Raw genomic sequence first — 19,684 nt, 5'->3', positions numbered from 1 at the left:
ACAATTGTGAAGTTGAACGAAATTTATTGCTTATTTTAAACTTTTGTAAAAAAAGAATAAACTGAAAATTGGGGCGTGCAATATTATTCGGCCCCTTTACTTACAGTGCAGTAAACTCACTCCAGAAGTTCATTGAAGATCTCTGAATGATCCAGTGTTGTCCTAAATGACATATCATGATAAATATAAGCCACCTGTGTGTAATCTAGTTTCCGTATAAATGCACCTGCTCTGTGATAGTCTCAGTGTTTTGTTTAAAGCACAAATAGCATCATGAAGACCAAGGAACACAACAGGCAGGTCCGTGATACTGTTGTGGAGAAGCTGAAAGCCGGATTTGATTACAAAAAGATTTCCACAACTTTAAACATTCCAAGAAGCACTGTGCAAGTGATCATATTGAAATGGAAGCAGTATCTGTTATGGGGGGACCGGCAGATTAGGACCAGGGGTATATATCCCAATCGCCAGTCGGGGCCCACCGTGCTCCAGATGGTAATGGAGCTGCTGGCACCCTGTGGGTTAGGCGGAGACTATAGAGCTGGATGGCTCTGAGATAATTCAAGGAACCGGTCACGTGTGTAGGGACACGTCAGACCGGACGACAACCCAGTTAGCGTTTCGGTGGAGCGGACGCTACTCCGACCACGTGTGTAACAACACGTCAGGCCGGATGGTAACCACTTAGCGTTGACCGAGAAGACCGCTGCAACAGCGCCCTGTCGGCCACGTGTGTAAGACACGTCAGGCCGAGCGGTCCTCCCATTAGCGTTTCTGGCCACCACTCGACTGGCCACGTGTATAAAGGACACGTCAGACCAGGTAGTCACACCAGTAGCATTTGACTGGGAAGCCGAGGAGGATAATAGGGTTCACACACCCAATCCAGGAACACTCTGTTAACTTCACAGGGGTTCTGGGGTGCGCTGTCCGTGCTCGTAGAGGGCACAAGCTGACAGGTGGCGCAGCAGGTACACTGTCCGTGTGCGTAGAGGGCACTCTCGGACAGGTGACGCAACAGGTATTCTGTCCGTGTGCGTAGGAGGCACAACTGAACAGGTGACGCAGCAGCCGCAGCCCAGTTAACACCACTGGACTGCTCTAGCACAACAAGAACGGTAGCAAGGAAGCACGGCGCCTGACCCTCATGTGCTGAGCCACAAATCTTGGCGTGACAGGCACCGTTCGCCTAGCCCTACCTACCGCTTCCAACAAGGCTTATGCCACCAAGAACTCTAAATGAAGACTGCGCACCTCCATGTTGTCTCCAGCCCCTTTTATAACCTGGGTCCGCCCCAAACCCAGGGTGGAACCACCAAGGTCCAATAGCAGAGTGCCATGTCATCAGTGACGTCACATGCGACCTATCTGGAACCGCCACGTCATTGATGACCTCATGGCAGCCACGCCCCAAACACTTCACCAATCATCGTCTGACGACAAATGGTGAGGTGCCAGATCATAGGGGCAGGCTTCTGCGAGCCAGTCCGGAATTGCCACGTCATCAGGACACCTGACACCCTCTGCCCTATCAGGGCCTGCCACCTCACGGACATGCTCAGTGAGGTCCTTACCGGACCTAGCCTCTGATGCACTAAGTGCCTGAGCATGCTCAGTAGCCTGAGCAACAGGCTCAGAAAGCAGACTATCAGTTTGAGCATGCTCAGTAGGCACATCCCAGAACTTAGACACAGCACGATGTCCAAGTACCTGTGCAAAGAGGCTGTTAGGGTTAATTGTGGGAGCATGCTCAGTAGCCTGAACTGAGGACTTAGTCTCAGACATAACACAATCAGGCTGAGCATGCTCACTAGGCAAAACACCGGGCTTAGACTCTGGCTGGAGTAAATCGGCGCACACATGCGCACTAGCCGCCTCTCCACACTTAGACGTGGTGGAAGGAGCAGCCAACTGGACGACCTGAGGCACGGCCAAGAACGACAGCCGGCGCCTGGGCGCAACAGGAACCGCAGCAGGCTGCTTGCGGCTATGGCGGCGCCGGTTCGTAACAGTACCCCCCCTCTAGCGGCCCTCCCACTCGAATGGTCTATAGTCGCCACAGATACCACTGAGCGACGGGCGGAAGATGGAGACATGCAGTGGGAGCTACAAGACTCGCTCCACAGCGTAATCACCCCAGACGACCAGTCGATATGTGGGGAATGCCGCTTTAAGCAAGTAATACCCAGCAGAATATCATCTGCACCCTTAGGGATAACCAGAAATGAAATGGTCTCCCTATGCCCAGATGACATGGCAAGGGTAATGGGCACTGTCCGCTGGTGAATTACCTTGGGCAACAAGGACCCATCCACCACACGGACTCTCACGGGCCTTGGCATTTGCACCAGCGGGATGGCATGCTGCTGGGCAAAAGAGGAGGAGATGAAACTATCCCCAGCACCTGTGTCCACACTTGCCCTTGTGGACCATGTTGACCCCTTAAAGGAAATGGACGCGGGAAACGTCACCCTAATGGATGACGCAGAGTACAGTCTACCTCCAGCTATGGTCACCAATCACGGTCGCTTACTCTGACGCTTTGGGCAACGGTTGGCATAATGACCATACTGCCCACAAGCGAAACAGGAAATGCCCTTGCGACTCGAAGACCTAGCAACACCAACCCTAGTGATGTACATAGGGACAGAGATGTCCTCTAAGGGAGGTGCAGTAGGAGAGACCACTACAGTGGTTGAACGACCCTCTGACCTGCGCTCCAGCTGACGTTCGGAGGTCCGCAGGTCAATGCGAGTAGCCAGAGTCATGAGGCCCTCAAGGGTAGTTGGTACCTCATGCGACGCTAATGCGTCCTTCACGTGCGAGGCTAATCCCCTCCAGAACAGTGGAATGAGAGTCCTCTCTGACCACCCCAGTTCTGCAGCAAGTGTCCTGAAACTCACAGCATATTGACTTGAGGAGGTACGCCCCTGCTACAAGGTCAGTAGCTGTAGGGCCGAGTCGTGAGTGACCTGAGGCCCCAGGAACACTTGTCGCAAGGACTTCAAAAACTCCTTAGAGTCCTGTACTACGGGGTCATTCCTCTCCCACAATGATGTAGCCCACTCCAGTGCTCTATCAGAGACCAAGGAGATGTTAAACCCCACCTTCGACCTCTCTGTAGGAAACCGTGCAGCCAACAGCTCTAGATGGACTGAGCACTGGTTCATGTATCCCCTACATGCCTTGCTGTTCCCCGTAAACTTGTTGGGCAGCGAGAGGTGAGGGAGGGTTGGAGTAGGCTTGGTGACGGACACCATTGCAGCCGCTTGAGCCACCACATCATCCATATCAGCAGCAAGAGCAGACTTCTCCAGAGACCTCACTCTGGCATCAAGCTGCAGTATGAAGTGACGTAGCTGCTCCATCTCTGCCATGCCAGCCAGACCCTGGCGCAGTCTTACTGTTACGGGGGGACCGGCAGATTAGGACCAGGGGTATATATCCCAATCGCCAGTCGGGGCCCACCGTGCTTCAGATGGTAATGGAGCTGCTGGCACCCTGTGGGTTAGGCGGAGACTATAGAGCTGGATGGCTCTGAGATAACTCAAGGAACCGGTCACGTGTGTAGGGACACGTCAGACCGGACGACAACCCAGTTAGTGTTTCGGTGGAGCGGACGCTACTCCGACCACGTGTGTAACAACACGTCAGGCTGGATGGTAACCACTTAGCGTTGACCGAGAAGACCGCTGCGACAGCGCCCTGTCGGCCACGTGTGTAAGACACGTCAGGCCGAGCGGTCCTCCCATTAGCGTTTCTGGCCACCACTCGACTGGCCACGTGTGTAAAGGACACGTCAGACCAGGTAGTCACACCAGTAGCATTTGACTGGGAAGCCGAGGAGGATAATAGGGTTCACACACCCAATCCAGGAACACCCTGTTAACTTCACAGGGGTTCTGGGGTGCGCTGTCCGTGTGCGTAGAGGGCACAAGCGGACAGGTGGCACAGCAGGTACACTGTCCGTGTGCGTAGAGGGCACTCTCGGACAGGTGACGCAACAGGTATTCTGTCCATGTGCGTAGGAGGCACAACTGAACAGGTGACGCAGCAGCCGCAGCCCAGTTAACGCCACTGGACTGCTCTAGCACAACAAGAACGGTAGCAAGGAAGCACGGCGCCTGACCCTCATGTGCTGAGCTACGAATCTTAGCGTGACAGGCACCGTTCGCCTAGCCCTACCTACCGCGTCCAACAAGGCTTATCCCACCAAGAACTCTAAATGAAGACTGCGCACCTCCATGTTGTCTCCAGCCCCTTTTATAACCTGGGTCCGCCCCAAACCCAGGGTGGAACCACCAAGGTCCAATATCAGAGTGCCATGTCATCAGTGAAGTCACATGCGACCTATCCGGAACCGCCACGTCATTGATGACCTCATGGCAGCCACGCCCCAAACACTTCACCAATCATCGCTGATGACCAATGGTGAGGTGCAGATCATAGGGGCGGGCCTCTGCGAGCCAGTCCGGAAATGCCACGTCATCAGGACACCTGACACCCTCTGCCCTATCAGGGCCTGCCACCTCACGGACATGCTCAGTGAGGTCCTTATCGGACCTAGCCTCTGATGCACTAAGTGCCTGAGCAACAGGCTCAGAAAGCAGACTATCAGTTTGAGCATGCTCAGTAGGCACATCCCAGAACTTGGACACAGCACGAAGTCCAAGTACCTGTGCAAAGAGGCTGTTAGGGTTAATTGTGGGAGCATGCTCAGTAGCCTGAACTGAGGACTTATTCTCAGACATAACACAATCAGGCTTAGCATGCTCACTAGGCAAAACACCGGGCTTAGACTCTGGCTGGGATAAATCGGCGCACGCATGCGCACTAGCCGCCTCTCCACACTTAGACGTGGTGGAAGGAGCAGCCAACTGGATGACCCGAGTCACGGCGAAGAACGGCAGCCGGCGCCTGGGCGCAACAGGAACCGCAGCAGGCTGCTTGCGGTTATGGCGGCGCCGGTTCGTAACAGTATCATACCACTGCTAATCTGCCAAGACACAGCCGTCTATCAAAAATGTCATCTCAAACAAGGAGAAGCCTGGTCAGAGATGCAGCCAAGAGGCCCATGATCACTCTGGATGACCTGCAGAGATCTACAGCTGAGGTGGGATAGTCTGTCCATAGGACAACAATCAGTCGTACACTGCACAAATCTGGCCTTTATGGAAGAGTGGCAAGAAGAAATCCATTTCTCAAAGATATCCATAAAAAGTGTTGTTTAAAGTTTGTCACAAGCCACCTTGGAGTCACACCAAACATGTGGAAGAAGATGTTCTGGTCAGATGAAACAAAAATTGAACTTTTTGGATCCAATGCCAAACAATATGTTTGGCGTAAAAGCAACATAGTTCATCACCCTGAACACACTATCCCCACTGTCAAACATAATGGTGCCAGCATCATGGTTTGGGCCTGCATTTCTTCAGCAGGGACAGGGAAGATGGTTAAAATTGATGGGAATATGGATGGCGCCAAATACAGGACCATTCTTGAAGAAAACCTGTTGGAGTCTGCAAAAGACCTGAGACTGGGATGGAGATTTGGCTTTGAACAAGACAATGATTTCAAACATAAAGCAAAATCTACAATGGAATGGTTCACAAATAAATGTATCCCGGTGTTAGAATGGCCAAGTCAAAGTCCAGACTTGAATCCAATCGAGAATCTGTGGAAAGAGCTGAAAACTGCTGTTCACAAACGCTCTCCTTCCAACCTCACTTAGCTCCAGCTGTTTGCAAAGGAAGAATGGGCAAGAATTTCAGTCTCTCGATGTGCAAAACTGATAGAGACATACCCCAAGCGACTTGCAGCTAATCGCAGCAAAAGGTGGCGCTACAAACTATTAACTTAAAGGGGCCAAATAATATTGCACGCTCCATGTTTATTATTTTTTATAAAAGTTTAAAATAAGCAATACATTTTGTTCAACTTCACAATTGTGTCCCACTTGTTGTTGATTCTTCACCATAAAATTTTAATTTTTTATCTTTGTTTGAAGCCTGAAATGTGGGAAAGGTTGAAAAATTCAAAGGGGCCGAATACTTTCGTAAGGCACTGTATGTGGGGGAGCATGACAAAAACAAAAAAAGTAGTAGAGTACATTCTAAAGGGCAAAGTACAAACCGTTCCAGTCTCCACCTCTCAGAGGTCTGTCGACTTTGTTTTTCCTCTGAAACTTCAGAACATCCCTACATCCCTCATGAACATTGTTTACATGTTTTGCCAATATTGTATCTGTCTTGTGCTCGATGTTCCCGAGATGATCGCCTATCCTTCTAATAAGTTCACAAATAGTCTTTCCCACATAGTCGACACCGCACACATATGTAGCCTTGTACAGTATATGACACCTTGAGATTTACAGTTGATAAAACTTCTGATCACAAATTTCTCTTTGGTCACATTAGGTCTAATGTCCTTGTCCAATATAAAGTATAGACCTAAGCTCCCTTGATCCGTTGAGGAATGTAGTGATAAATCTAATGACTACATCATACGCACGTTGCTGTGGTAACCTAGCAGCAGCAGCCCCATATTTTGGGGGCGGGCACCTGTGCATGCCCAGGGATCTCATCAGAAAGCGGATATTAATCCTGCCAGATTCCTCATTGGGCAAGTAGAGGTCATGTGCTGCACATTGGGTTGCGCACATGATGTTCCACCTCCTTCGACTTCAGCCTCCATTTCTGATCACAGTACCTGCGGCCTATGGATGCGCTCAATGCCCTTGTAACGATATAAGTAATTGCTAATGACTGATGGGCCATGTGTGTGCTGTAATGCGTGTAAAGCTGCGTGTACTCCATTTAACTTACAGGTAAGATGATTTTGAGCATGTATAGCTACAATGTTATTTGGAGACACGTGTGATTTATTAACTATGGTTAATGACTAATCGTATGCCCTTAAGTGGGTGGGTCAGTAGATACTTAAAATTAACTACTCTGTTGTTTTTTCTTTTCTTTCAGACCAGTTTGTGTGTTAGACAGCTCCTTTACTGGGGTATCTAGTTTTGTTCCATTAGCATACCAAGTACTTGTTGACTTCCCTGATGATCCTGTGAAGGTTGAAACGCATCGGTAGGTGCTTGGAGTGTGATTAGAGACAGCCATACATAGGACAAGTTGTGACTTGTAAGGATGGTAGTTATGGGGTGTATAGGGCAAGTCATACCCTAACAGGGATAAATCGTGCTCACTCCTGGCCCCGCCACAGAATTGCTTGCCATTTCAGTACATTAAATCTCTGATGTCTACATACATACTGGTGAGAACTTTCTATATCTGTTGAGTCTGTTAGAAGCCATGTAACACATTTTTTCGTGTCTGTTTAGTATGCACTATAGACACTATGGCTTAGTCTTTCATTTGTTTAGCTCTCTCTGCCATCTATTGTGTTCTGGTAATGATTATTCAGAGTGCACCTCTTCCATGGTAAATTATTCTTGCATTATGGTTTATGTGCAGGGTTATTTATAGCTTGCTAGTGGTGCCCAGGCTACCTTAGAAGTTACATGTTGGGGACCTGTGGGCAGAGGTGTATCTAGGCTTTCTGGCACCCGGGGCAAGAATCCTGTTTGGCGGCCCCCCTGCCCCGCGATTTGGGTAGTCATCATGTGGCCGCTCATTCATATATTATTTGCACATTTAGTCAGTTGCAGACGAGCTGCTCTTCCTAAGGCCTAGCACACATGGGGAGAAAAAAAAACGGAGCGAGTGGAATGCGATAAAATTGCATTCTACTTGGACCATTATTACTCGATGTGCCCGCTCCCATAAGCAATTGTTTTCTCAGTCCTATTCGGGCCAAGAAAACAATCGCAGCATGCTGTGAGTGTAATGCGAGCCTGTTTCACTTGCACCCATACAAGTCTATGGGGCGAGAGAATCATTGCACCGCACTCGCGTTACACCAGTGTAACGCGACTGCTGTACGAATCTCGCATCAGCCGGCAATGGAGGAGTGAGGGAGAAAAATTCCGGCCCTCCCCTCCGCAGCGCCGGCCCTCCCCATTGCAGCTATGGTCTGATCGCACAATCGGACGACAGTCGTATGACCCTTGGCTCTGTGCTGCGAGCGTGAGCCGAGTGTCATGCGAGGACTCGCAGTAATCCCCGTGTGGCTTCAGCCATAAGGCCCCGTTACACGCTACAATTTATCTAACGATCTCATTAGTGATGTGACACACCCAGATCGTAGTTACGCTTTGCCGAGATCGCACATAGGTCGTTTAGTAGCGGTCACAAGTACACATCTCACAAATGACGCAACATCGTTCAGCGATATATTGTTTGACCAAGGCGGTCGTGTGGATGTTGTTCGTCGTTGACAGGGTGTCAGACGAAGCAATATGTCTGCTGCATTCCAAATGACGAACAATATTTTGAAACTGAACGACGTGTCAACGATCAACGATTTTCAACCTATTTGCGATCGTTCGTAGTCGCACATAGGTGTAAAACGCAATGACGTCGCTAACGATGACGGAAGTGCGTCACAAAAACCGTGACCCCGACGACATATCGTCAGATAAATCATAGCGTGTAACGGAGCCTTAACTCTTAATCTTCACTGAAAAACAGAAGGAGAAAGAGGCGCTAATTGTCACATGACTAAATAGGAGACTTAGTATCATAGTATCATAGTATCATAGTTTTTAAGGTTGAAGGGAGACTCTAAGTCCATCTAGTTCAACCTGTAGGCTAACATGTTGATCCAGAGGAAGGCAAAAAAACCCCAATGTGGCAAACAAGTTCCAATGGGGAAAAAATTTCCTTCCTGACTCCACATCCGGCAATCAGACTAGTTCCCTGGATCAATACCCTGTCATAAAATCTAATATACATAACTGGTAATATTACTTGCATATGAGTGGTGCGGCAATGTGATGACTACTGGAAACAGTGAGCGGTGCTGAATCCTGACAGTGAGTATATTATACGTTGTTAGCATTGGGCTACAAAGCTTAATTTTAATTTTTTATGATTAAAGTCTGCAGTGACTCTAGGTGATTGCAAGCTTCTGAATTCTCACAAAACATGCTCTGCACACTTTTAGGATTCTCCCATGCCACACATGTAACGCACACAGCCATGATACACTGACCGTATACTACACACAGCCATGATACACTGACCATATACTGCACACAGCCATGACACACTGACCATATAACGCACACAGCCATGACACACTGACCGTATACTACACACAGCCATGATACACTGACCATATACCGCACACAGCCATGACACACTGACCATATAACGCACACAGCCATGACACACTGATCATATACTGCACACAGCCATGACACACTGACCATATAACGCACACAGCCATGACACACTGGCTATATACCACACACAGCCATGACACACTGACCGTATACCGCACACAGCCATGACACACTGACCATATAACGCACACAGCCGTAATACACTGATCAAATACCGCACAAAGCCATGACACACTAGCCATATACCGCACACAGCCATGACACACTAGCCATATACCGCACACAGCCATGATACACTGGCCATATACTGCACACAGCCATGACACACTAGCCATATACTGCACACAGCTCTGTCACACTGACCATATAACACACGCAGCCATGACACACTGGCCATATACCCCACACAGCCATGACACACTGGCCATATACTGCACACAGCCATGACACACTGGCCGTATACTGTACACAGCCATGACACACTGGCTATATACCGCACACAACTCTAACACACTGGCAGTATACAGCACATTGTACTCACACAATGGATGTATACTGCACACAGTCTTGACACACTGGTCATATTGTATTCTGCACACAACACATGTGCTGGCCATATACAGTACACATGCATTGGACATACTGTATGCCATACACAGCACTCACACACGCAACACGCTGTATACAGCACTCACCCTGTATGCAGCACTCACAACCGGTATACAGAATTCACACACGCCATACACAGCACTCTTATTCTGTATACAGCACTGACACTCCGTATACAGCACTGACACCCTGTATACAGCACTGACACCGAGTATACAGCACTGACACCCCATATATAGCACTCACACCTTCTATACAGAATTCACACCTTCTATACAGCACTCACACCTTCTATACAGCACTCACACACTGGACATATACAGCTCACATACACTGAACATTGAAGTCACTAATACATTAGATATATGGTGGTATATATTAGATATAAACACACTTAGCTGAGATATAAATACCTGCTGCTTAGTTGCCCCTTTAAGCTCAGGTGCAGCACAATTTCCTGACTAACGCGCCCTCCTCCTGTAAGATGGAGGCAGCAGACGGACACTAAGGGGTTAATGTGTGGCCAATCAGCGCTGGTTTCATTCTCCTCCTCTGTCTCCTCTGCGGTGCTAGAGCCGAGCACACAGGCCTGAGTGCAGAGGATGGGAGGGTGAAAGGCTGAGCACATGGCACTATGCAGCACTGCCGTGCAGGCCCCTTCCCCATCACACTGCAATCTGACAGGAGATGTGCAGGAGTCAGAGGCAGGGGGAGGTCCCATCCTTAGTGAAGTCTGCCGGCCGGTGCCCCTGTGTCACTGCACAGGTCGCACAAAGCTACCGCCAACCATGCAAATGATCACAGGGAGAGGTGCACCACACTTTCTCTGACTCTGGCTGTCAGCTTGACTGCTGGACTCAGAGAATAACTGGCTCTCACTACAGAGGGCAGTAAAACACAGCCGCTGGAGAGTCTCCCGGAGCACTGCATCAGGGAGCCTGACAGCGCCCCCCTGATAGCTGCGTCCAGGGCAGTTGCCCCGCCAGCCCCCCCCTAGGTACGCCTCTGCCTGTGGGTATATGAGATATGGCAGCTTCTGGTTCCACAAATATAGTTTGGTGTTAATAGGTTCACTGTTTGTGAGGGTGTGGCATATACATACCTATATGGAATATTAATCTTGATACAATAAAAGTTATGTTTTATACTCCCCTCGGTGCTATTTGTGATATTTTGATATACGGTGAGTCACTAAGTAGAACATTTGGTCTTTACCATTGTATTCCTAGTTGCACAGACCATAGGAACTGGGGTGCAGAAAAATAGCAGCAGGTGCTCTGGATTGTTTGTTTTCCAAAGGGATGGAGAGTGGTACAATATTGAGTGTCTACAGATAACAGTGAAGCATGGTAGAGGCTCCTTGAAAGTTTTAGGTTACATTTTAGCAACTGAAGTTTGGGATTTGGTCAAGATTAGTTATGGCCTCAATGTTGATAAATTCAAGCAGATATTTATCTATCACGTGTCATCGAGCCTGTCTGGGATTACATGAAGAGACAGGTGGATTTGACAAGCCAACATCAACATAGCCAGAGACAACACTTGTCCGGCACCGTCCCTGACCATCCTTCCAAAGTGTTGTTGCAGGTGATTGACAGGTTGCTTCCTGTGCACACACAATGGAGAGACTTGCCAATCACATCTGCATTGCTGGGAAGAGCTGACTCGAGGAGGAGGGCAGATTATACTTGTAACTTGTCTTTAAAGTGTTAATCCTCTGAAATACCAAAGTATTTAGGAGAAAAAGATACCTGGCTTTATTTCAGACTCCCGTTGCTGTCACTCATAACTTTGGCATATTTTTAAAAATTGCTTTGGAGCTGAGGGGTATATTGCCTTGTGGTGTCATGACCATCCTCTTTGACATCCACCCCATTAGATATCAGTTTAAGATCATACTGTATCAATTTCATTTCTGACTTACAGGATTCTTTTACTTCAAAAATAATCAACTTAAAGTCCCCTTAATGGGTAGATATCACAAATATTTTCACCAAGCTTTATTGCCCATTGGGTTCTCAATGTCTGCATCATCTATGGAAAAGAAGTCAGAAGAGCTATTCTATGTGTCTTTAGAGTGGCTATTGAGGACAATGATGGGGAAATGTATTTCTATTATTTTATTATGACTTGCTTGCAGTGTATGAGAAATGCCTTTTACTAGAGAGCTTTGTGGTTCCCAGTGTTGTGACACAAAGAGATCCAATAATGCATTTCAGAAGAATGTGACCGTGGGGATATGGTAGGCAGATCATCTTACAGAGGTAAAGCCTTTTTTACCTCTTACCTCTCCATTTATGCTGTCCTGTAAAGATGGAGCCTGTTCCTCTGATCAAGTTGTCACTGAAGAGAGTAGCAGTGTGAGCGCAGACTACTGCAATAATATTAACGGTCTCCCCTCCAGAAGCTGGGCCTCAGGGGTAGTAAGAAAAGTAGTAAGCATCCTCCATTCCTAATAAGAATCCAAGGCAGCCTGGCTGTTTGATGTGCTCACAATAATCTTAGCCCTTCCAGTGAGCCCGTCTTTCCTTCCTTTGGCCAGTTTGTCAGATAAGACTATGTCTTTTTTTTTCCTACAGGACTACGCATCAATTACATCTGGATCCGAAACATGCCCCTTACATAACCTTATAGACTGCTCCTCACAATGGCATAATTTGTAGCTCATGGGCCCCAATGCAAGAGCTTCAACGGGGCCCCCAATTATTACAAGTCTGTAGTACTATTGGTCCTTTGTTATAGATCACACAGACTTTTTTGGGACCATTAGGCTATGTGCGCACTTTGCGTTGAGTTTCTTGTAGTTATAAACGCATCCTCTGGCAGAAATTGTCTTTGTCAAATTTGGTTTTGACCACAAAAACGCTATAAATACGCTTGCGTTTTACTGCGTTTAGCCGCGTTTTTACCGCAATTTACATGTTTTTTCATTGCTTAAAGTCAGATATGTTTTGAATACAAATACACTACTAAGTAAAGATTAAACATTCAAACACTATGAAAAAAACGGGAAAAATGATAACAAATATCATGATTAAAATCATGCACAAAATAGCTAATTTTATTAAAATTATAACTGTGTTATATTTATGCATAAAATTATGTTAAATTATGGATTTTCATTAATTTAATTGTCGGACTATGTTTGTGTGTAAAGGGACATATCATGCCCTTATTATAAAGTCAAAAACACATGCGTTTATTTTGTCAAAAACGCATGTTTTCGGCATCAAAAAAGCATGTTAAACGCTGGAATTTTGATTAAGGTTGCGTTTTGAAAGTTCTCATTGACTTTAATGTTAGCAAAACGCTGCCAAAATGTCAAAAACAATTGACATGCTGCTTCTTTAAACGTTGAGTTTTTGCCAAGTTTTCTGCAACTGAAACGCTGTGTTTTAAACAGCATTGTGCGCACAAGAAATCCCAATTTCCCATAGACTTTGCTTGAAAATTAAAACGCATGCATGTTGGTATTAAAAACAACCTCCACTCAAAAATATTATGTATTGCAAAGTGTGCACAGTACCAACATTCCAAGCTGTACTATTGAAAAAATGAGATTTTTGGCAAAAAATTGCAATTTTTCGAGCCACCCCGCCAACGTCACGGCAAATCTCCTGGGGCAGTCCTAACACTAAAATATTTTTATTTAAAGTGTGCCATGTGGCCTCACATATGCAAAATTAGGACTGCACAGCACGTACCTTGTGCTTTTCAGTCACCGTCTCCATGACTGATTCATGGTTGTGGGCGGGACAGGCCCGAGCACATGCTGCTTAGAATAAATAGCCAGTGGACGGGGTTGGATGGCAAGTGTGAACAGCCACCAACCGCCAAAAATCAGGACAGATGGAAAAATAAACATGAGGTGCACTGCAAGATGAGAACCAACTGGGACCCTATATAACAAGAAAAAACAGCATAAAAACAACCTCCACTCAAAAATATTATGTATTGCAAAGTGTGCACAGTACCAACATTCCAAGCTGTACTATTGAAAAAATGAGATTTTTGGCAAAAAATTGCAATTTTTCGAGCCACCCCGCCAACGTCACGGCAAATCTCCTGGGGCAGTCCTAACACTAAAATATTTTTATTTAAAGTGTGCCATGTGGCCTCACATATGCAAAATTAGGACTGCACAGCACGTACCTTGTGCTTTTCAGTCACCGTCTCCATGACTGATTCATGGTTGTGGGCGGGACAGGCCCGAGCACATGCTGCTTAGAATAAATAGCCAGTGGACGGGGTTGGATGGCAAGTGTGAACAGCCACCAACCGCCAAAAATCAGGACAGATGGAAAAATAAACATGAGGTGCACTGCAAGATGAGAACCAACTGGGACCCTATATAACAAGAAAAAACAGCATAAAAACAACCTCCACTCAAAAATATTATGTATTGCAAAGTGTGCACAGTACCAACATTCCAAGCTGTACTATTGAAAAAATGAGATTTTTGGCAAAAAATTGCAATTTTTCGAGCCACCCCGCCAACGTCACGGCAAATCTCCTGGGGCAGTCCTAACACTAAAATATTTTTATTTAAAGTGTGCCATGTGGCCTCACATATGCAAAATTAGGACTGCACAGCACGTACCTTGTGCTTTTCAGTCACCGTCTCCATGACTGATTCATGGTTGTGGGCGGGACAGGCCCGAGCACATGCTGCTTAGAATAAATAGCCAGTGGACGGGGTTGGATGGCAAGTGTGAACAGCCACCAACCGCCAAAAATCAGGACAGATGGAAAAATAAACATGAGGTGCACTGCAAGATGAGAACCAACTGGGACCCTATATAACAAGAAAAAACAGCATAAAAACAACCTCCACTCAAAAATATTATGTATTGCAAAGTGTGCACAGTACCAACATTCCAAGCTGTACTATTGAAAAAATGAGATTTTTGGCAAAAAATTGCAATTTTTCGAGCCACCCCGCCAACGTCACGGCAAATCTCCTGGGGCAGTCCTAACACTAAAATATTTTTATTTAAAGTGTGCCATGTGGCCTCACATATGCAAAATTAGGACTGCACAGCACGTACCTTGTGCTTTTCAGTCACCGTCTCCATGACTGATTCATGGTTGTGGGCGGGACAGGCCCGAGCACATGCTGCTTAGAATAAATAGCCAGTGGACGGGGTTGGATGGCAAGTGTGAACAGCCACCAACCGCCAAAAATCAGGACAGATGGAAAAATAAACATGAGGTGCACTGCAAGATGAGAACCAACTGGGACCCTATATAACAAGAAAAAACAGCATAAAAACAACCTCCACTCAAAAATATTATGTATTGCAAAGTGTGCACAGTACCAACATTCCAAGCTGTACTATTGAAAAAATGAGATTTTTGGCAAAAAATTGCAATTTTTCGAGCCACCCCGCCAACGTCATGGCAAATCTCCTGGGGCAGTCCTAACACTAAAATATTTTTATTTAAAGTGTGCCATGTGGCCTCACATATGCAAAATTAGGACTGCACAGCACGTACCTTGTGCTTTTCAGTCACCGTCTCCATGACTGATTCATGGTTGTGGGCGGGACAGGCCCGAGCACATGCTGCTAGAATAAATAGCCAGTGGACGGGGTTGGATGGCAAGTGTGAACAGCCACCAACCGCCAAAAATCAGGACAGATGGAAAAATAAACATGAGGTGCACTGCAAGATGAGAATCAACTGGGACCCTATATAACAAGAAAAAACAGCATAAAAACAACCTCCACTCAAAAATATTATGTATTGCAAAGTGTGCACAGTACCAACATTCCAAGCTGTACTATTGAAAAAATGAGATTTTTGGCAAAAAATTGCAATTTTTCGAGCCACCCCGCCAACGTCACGGCAAATCTCCTGGGGCAGTCCTAACACTAAAATATTTTTATTTAAAGTGTGCCATGTGGCCTCACATATGCAAAATTAGGACTGCACAGCACGTACCTTGTGCTTTTCAGTCACCGTCTCCATGACTGATTCATGGTTGTGGGCGGGACAGGCCCGAGCACATGCTGCTTAGAATAAATAGCCAGTGGACGGGGTTGGATGGCAAGTGTGAACAGCCACCAACCGCCAAAAATCAGGACAGATGGAAAAATAAACATGAGGTGCACTGCAAGATGAGAACCAACTGGGACCCTATATAACAAGAAAAAACAGCATAAAAACAACCTCCACTCAAAAATATTATGTATTGCAAAGTGTGCACAGTACCAACATTCCAAGCTGTACTATTGAAAAAATGAGATTTTTGGCAAAAAATTGCAATTTTTCGAGCCACCCCGCCAACGTCACGGCAAATCTCCTGGGGCAGTCCTAACACTAAAATATTTTTATTTAAAGTGTGCCATGTGGCCTCACATATGCAAAATTAGGACTGCACAGCACGTACCTTGTGCTTTTCAGTCACCGTCTCCATGACAGATGGAAAAATAAACATGAGGTGCACTGCAAGATGATCTTTATATAGGGTCCCAGTTGGTTCTCATCTTGCAGTGCACCTCATGTTTATTTTTCCATCTGTCCTGATTTTTGGCGGTTGGTGGCTGTTCACACTTGCCATCCAACCCCGTCCACTGGCTATTTATTCTAAGCAGCATGTGCTCGGGCCTGTCCCGCCCACAACCATGAATCAGTCATGGAGACGGTGACTGAAAAGCACAAGGTACGTGCTGTGCAGTCCTAATTTTGCATATGTGAGGCCACATGGCACACTTTAAATAAAAATATTTTAGTGTTAGGACTGCCCCAGGAGATTTGCCGTGACGTTGGCGGGGTGGCTCGAAAAATTGCAATTTTTTGCCAAAAATCTCATTTTTTCAATAGTACAGCTTGGAATGTTGGTACTGTGCACACTTTGCAATACATAATATTTTTGAGTGGAGGTTGTTTTTATGCTGTTTTTTCTTGTTATATAGGGTCCCATGTTGGTATTAAAACCCTGCAGTTCAAAACGCTGCGGAAACGCATGAAAAAAACGCAAAGTGTGCACATAGCCTTAGGCTTCAGGGTTTGGGTGTGATTGCTATCACTATCTGTGAAGCCTGATTAACAGCTTCTTAGTGTTTTCCTGCTGCTGACCCACACTGCTCAGTACAAGCTTTAGGGTATGTGCGCACGTTGCTTTTTACCTGCTTTTTACCTGCTTTTTTGCTGCTTTTTCTTCTGCGCTGTTTAATGCCAAAATGGATGTGTTCTTCTATTCAAGCAAAGTCTATGGGAATTTGGGTTTCTTGTTCACACTATGTTGGTCAAAATGCTGCCTTTTTGTGGCAGAACTTTGGTCAAAAACTCAGCTTTGCAGTGCAAAACCCAAATGGCAAAAACAATTGACATGTTGCTTCTTTGAAAAGCTGAGTTTTTGACCAAAGTTCTGCCTCAAAAAGGCAGCATTTTGAACAACATAGTGTGAACAAGAAACCCAAATTCCCATAGACTTTGCTTGAATAGAAGAACACATCCATTTTGGCATTAAACAGCGCAGAAGAAAAAGCAGCAAAAAAGCAGGTAAAAAGCAACGTGCGCACATACCCTTAGCCGTCAGGGTGGGTGAGAGGAGATTGAATATTCCTAAACTTGTAAATTATTTCTTTGTATAACTTGACTCATAAACTACACACCTTACTTTCAACAGTATCGTGATATTCGTATAGTCATTGGGTCTAAAAGATCTATTTATTAGTACATAGTTTGTATCATGAAATCTGATGAAAGATCAGCTTCAAAATTCTATGGTATGCGCTCAGTCTGTAGTCCTTTCTAGTCTAGGATATAGGTTTACTCGCGCTATGCTTTTTTTGTTTTCACTTGTATCTTGCACAGAATAGTGGGAGCAAAGTAGGGGGAGACCTGAAATTGTTCCACCTTGTCCATAGGTAGAATAAGCCATGTTTTTACAGTATTAATATTAGCACTGATAGGAGCAGTTACTATCAGCACTGTGGGGGGACTAAGGAGGGTCAGGCTGCAGCCCCCTCGTATCTGTAACATGGCAGAAAATAACAGCAGCTTAGGTCTGATGAAGGCTAAGGGTAGTACAAACTGCTGAGCTTCAATTATACTGTACCTAATATCTAAGCCCACTAGTCATTTTCATGTCTCACTAGAGGTGTACTTAACCACATGGCGGTAAAGCTATTGCTGTTTCTCTTTCTTTAAATATATTGGAATTTTCCAATTGTGTATGTGACATTTTATGGCAATGTAGCCATAGGATTGTGAGAACTATAAGTGGTGAATAAGGAACAAGTACACGGGATAGAAGGAGATAGTAGAAAAAAAATAACGTAGCTATCTAATTTAATTTATCTGATTCTTTGTCTATATGAAAAGCAAAATAAGAGGCTAAAATATAACTTTTAATTACAATAAGTTATTAAAAACCTATAGGTAAATAGGTAACTAAAAGCCTCCCAGGGTTAACGAACAACTCAACCAGCCACATAAAAATATATTTATGGCCTACCCAGAGACACCACTAATGTATAACAAAATTAACAAAACAAACACAACAAAAAAAAAAAAATTGTGTATTTTGTTAAAGCCCCTATGTGGGCAATGGTCCCACGAGTATATGCCTAAATAATCAGAAAAACAATATAAACAATTAAAATACCTATTGACAGTGGTTAATAATCAAATGACCCCAAAAAAGTCATTGGCAGTACATATAATAGATAAGGAACAGTCTCACCGGATAGTTAGAGTGTGGCGTGAACCTGCGTCTCCTTCATATGGGTCCTCCAATCTCCATTGCATTACTGACCATATATGTCCCTGGGAAACTCATTGCAGCCTGTTACCCCAGAACTTCCACCCTAATAAAGGCAGACCACATCTAACCCTATTAATGAACCCCTACAATCTCCCTAACTCCATCCTGACGTGTTTAATCATTATTACAGAATAATCAGGGGACACTGGTATATGATAGGGGTCAGAGGTTCTGTGTCCCAGTTCCCAAGCAAAATAAACTGTGGACACAAAATTTTCTCTGTGGATGCCACCCAGATTTCCCAAATTGCTCTAGTTGTGCAGCCAATAATATTTTCGGTATCATTACATTACTAAGTATCTAGGCCTTCTTTAGTGCATGGGGATGAATTAGTTCTAAGACTGGTTTCACATGGCTCCAATTCAGGTGCATTTCACATCTACGTTTAACTAAATTCAGCTGAACCATTTTAACGCTTGCTATCATTTAGTATAATCATTTTAACCTAATTTGTATTATGTTCTCTCCTAGATATTGGACCTTCTTCAAAAGCTGCAATATGTCTTCACATATATTGCACCATGGCAAATAGCTTGGGGATCATCATTTCATGTATTTGCTCAGTTTTTTGCTGTACCCCGTATCCTTTTTTACATGTTAAAAAAATAAACAATATTAGAAAAAAGATTAGATTATGTGATTAGATAAAAAAGCTAATACAAATTAACTCCTTCAGTGGAATAAAAGATAAATCTTTATTGATCATTAAGTATAATAATTATAATAATAATAAAAACATTCAAAAGCAGGAGAGGTTGCAGCAGAAGAAATTCCAGTGGTTTCTTAAACAAAATAATGTGCCTCCCAGTAATAAACAAAAAACCATAAACAAATTACACAGACAGCTTGGTAATGAGGTAAGATATAACCTTTTCTTTTAGATTGCAATAAATGAGCCAGAACAGTATATATGGGGTAAGTGTATATGGTCTTGGGGCCTCATAGAGACATCAGCAATTGCAAGTTCAAGTAACCTTAAGACCTCAAAGAGAAAAAAACAGTTGCAAGCGGAAGTAAACTAGTTATAATTGTGTTAGGATACGCAGAGTATTGGT

The 19,684-nt window shown here is 45.1% G+C and overlaps 1 protein-coding gene across 1 annotated transcript in view; it reads left to right on the top strand.

The window, feature by feature from the left end:
- PCNX2 (pecanex 2) overlaps nt 1-19,684 on the top strand; it is a 1,407,555-nt gene that overhangs the window by 965,678 nt on the left and 422,193 nt on the right. Inside the window, exon 21 of the mRNA XM_075339694.1 lies at nt 19,101-19,209. Within this exon, the coding sequence (XP_075195809.1) occupies nt 19,101-19,209 (109 nt within the window). The remainder of the gene's footprint in view (nt 1-19,100; nt 19,210-19,684) is intronic.

Source organism: Anomaloglossus baeobatrachus, chromosome 3, assembly GCF_048569485.1.
Source record: "Anomaloglossus baeobatrachus isolate aAnoBae1 chromosome 3, aAnoBae1.hap1, whole genome shotgun sequence".
NCBI lineage: Eukaryota > Metazoa > Chordata > Amphibia > Anura > Aromobatidae > Anomaloglossus > Anomaloglossus baeobatrachus.
Note: the sequence above shows the minus strand (reverse complement) of the source record. Positions and strands in the feature narration are given on the sequence as shown.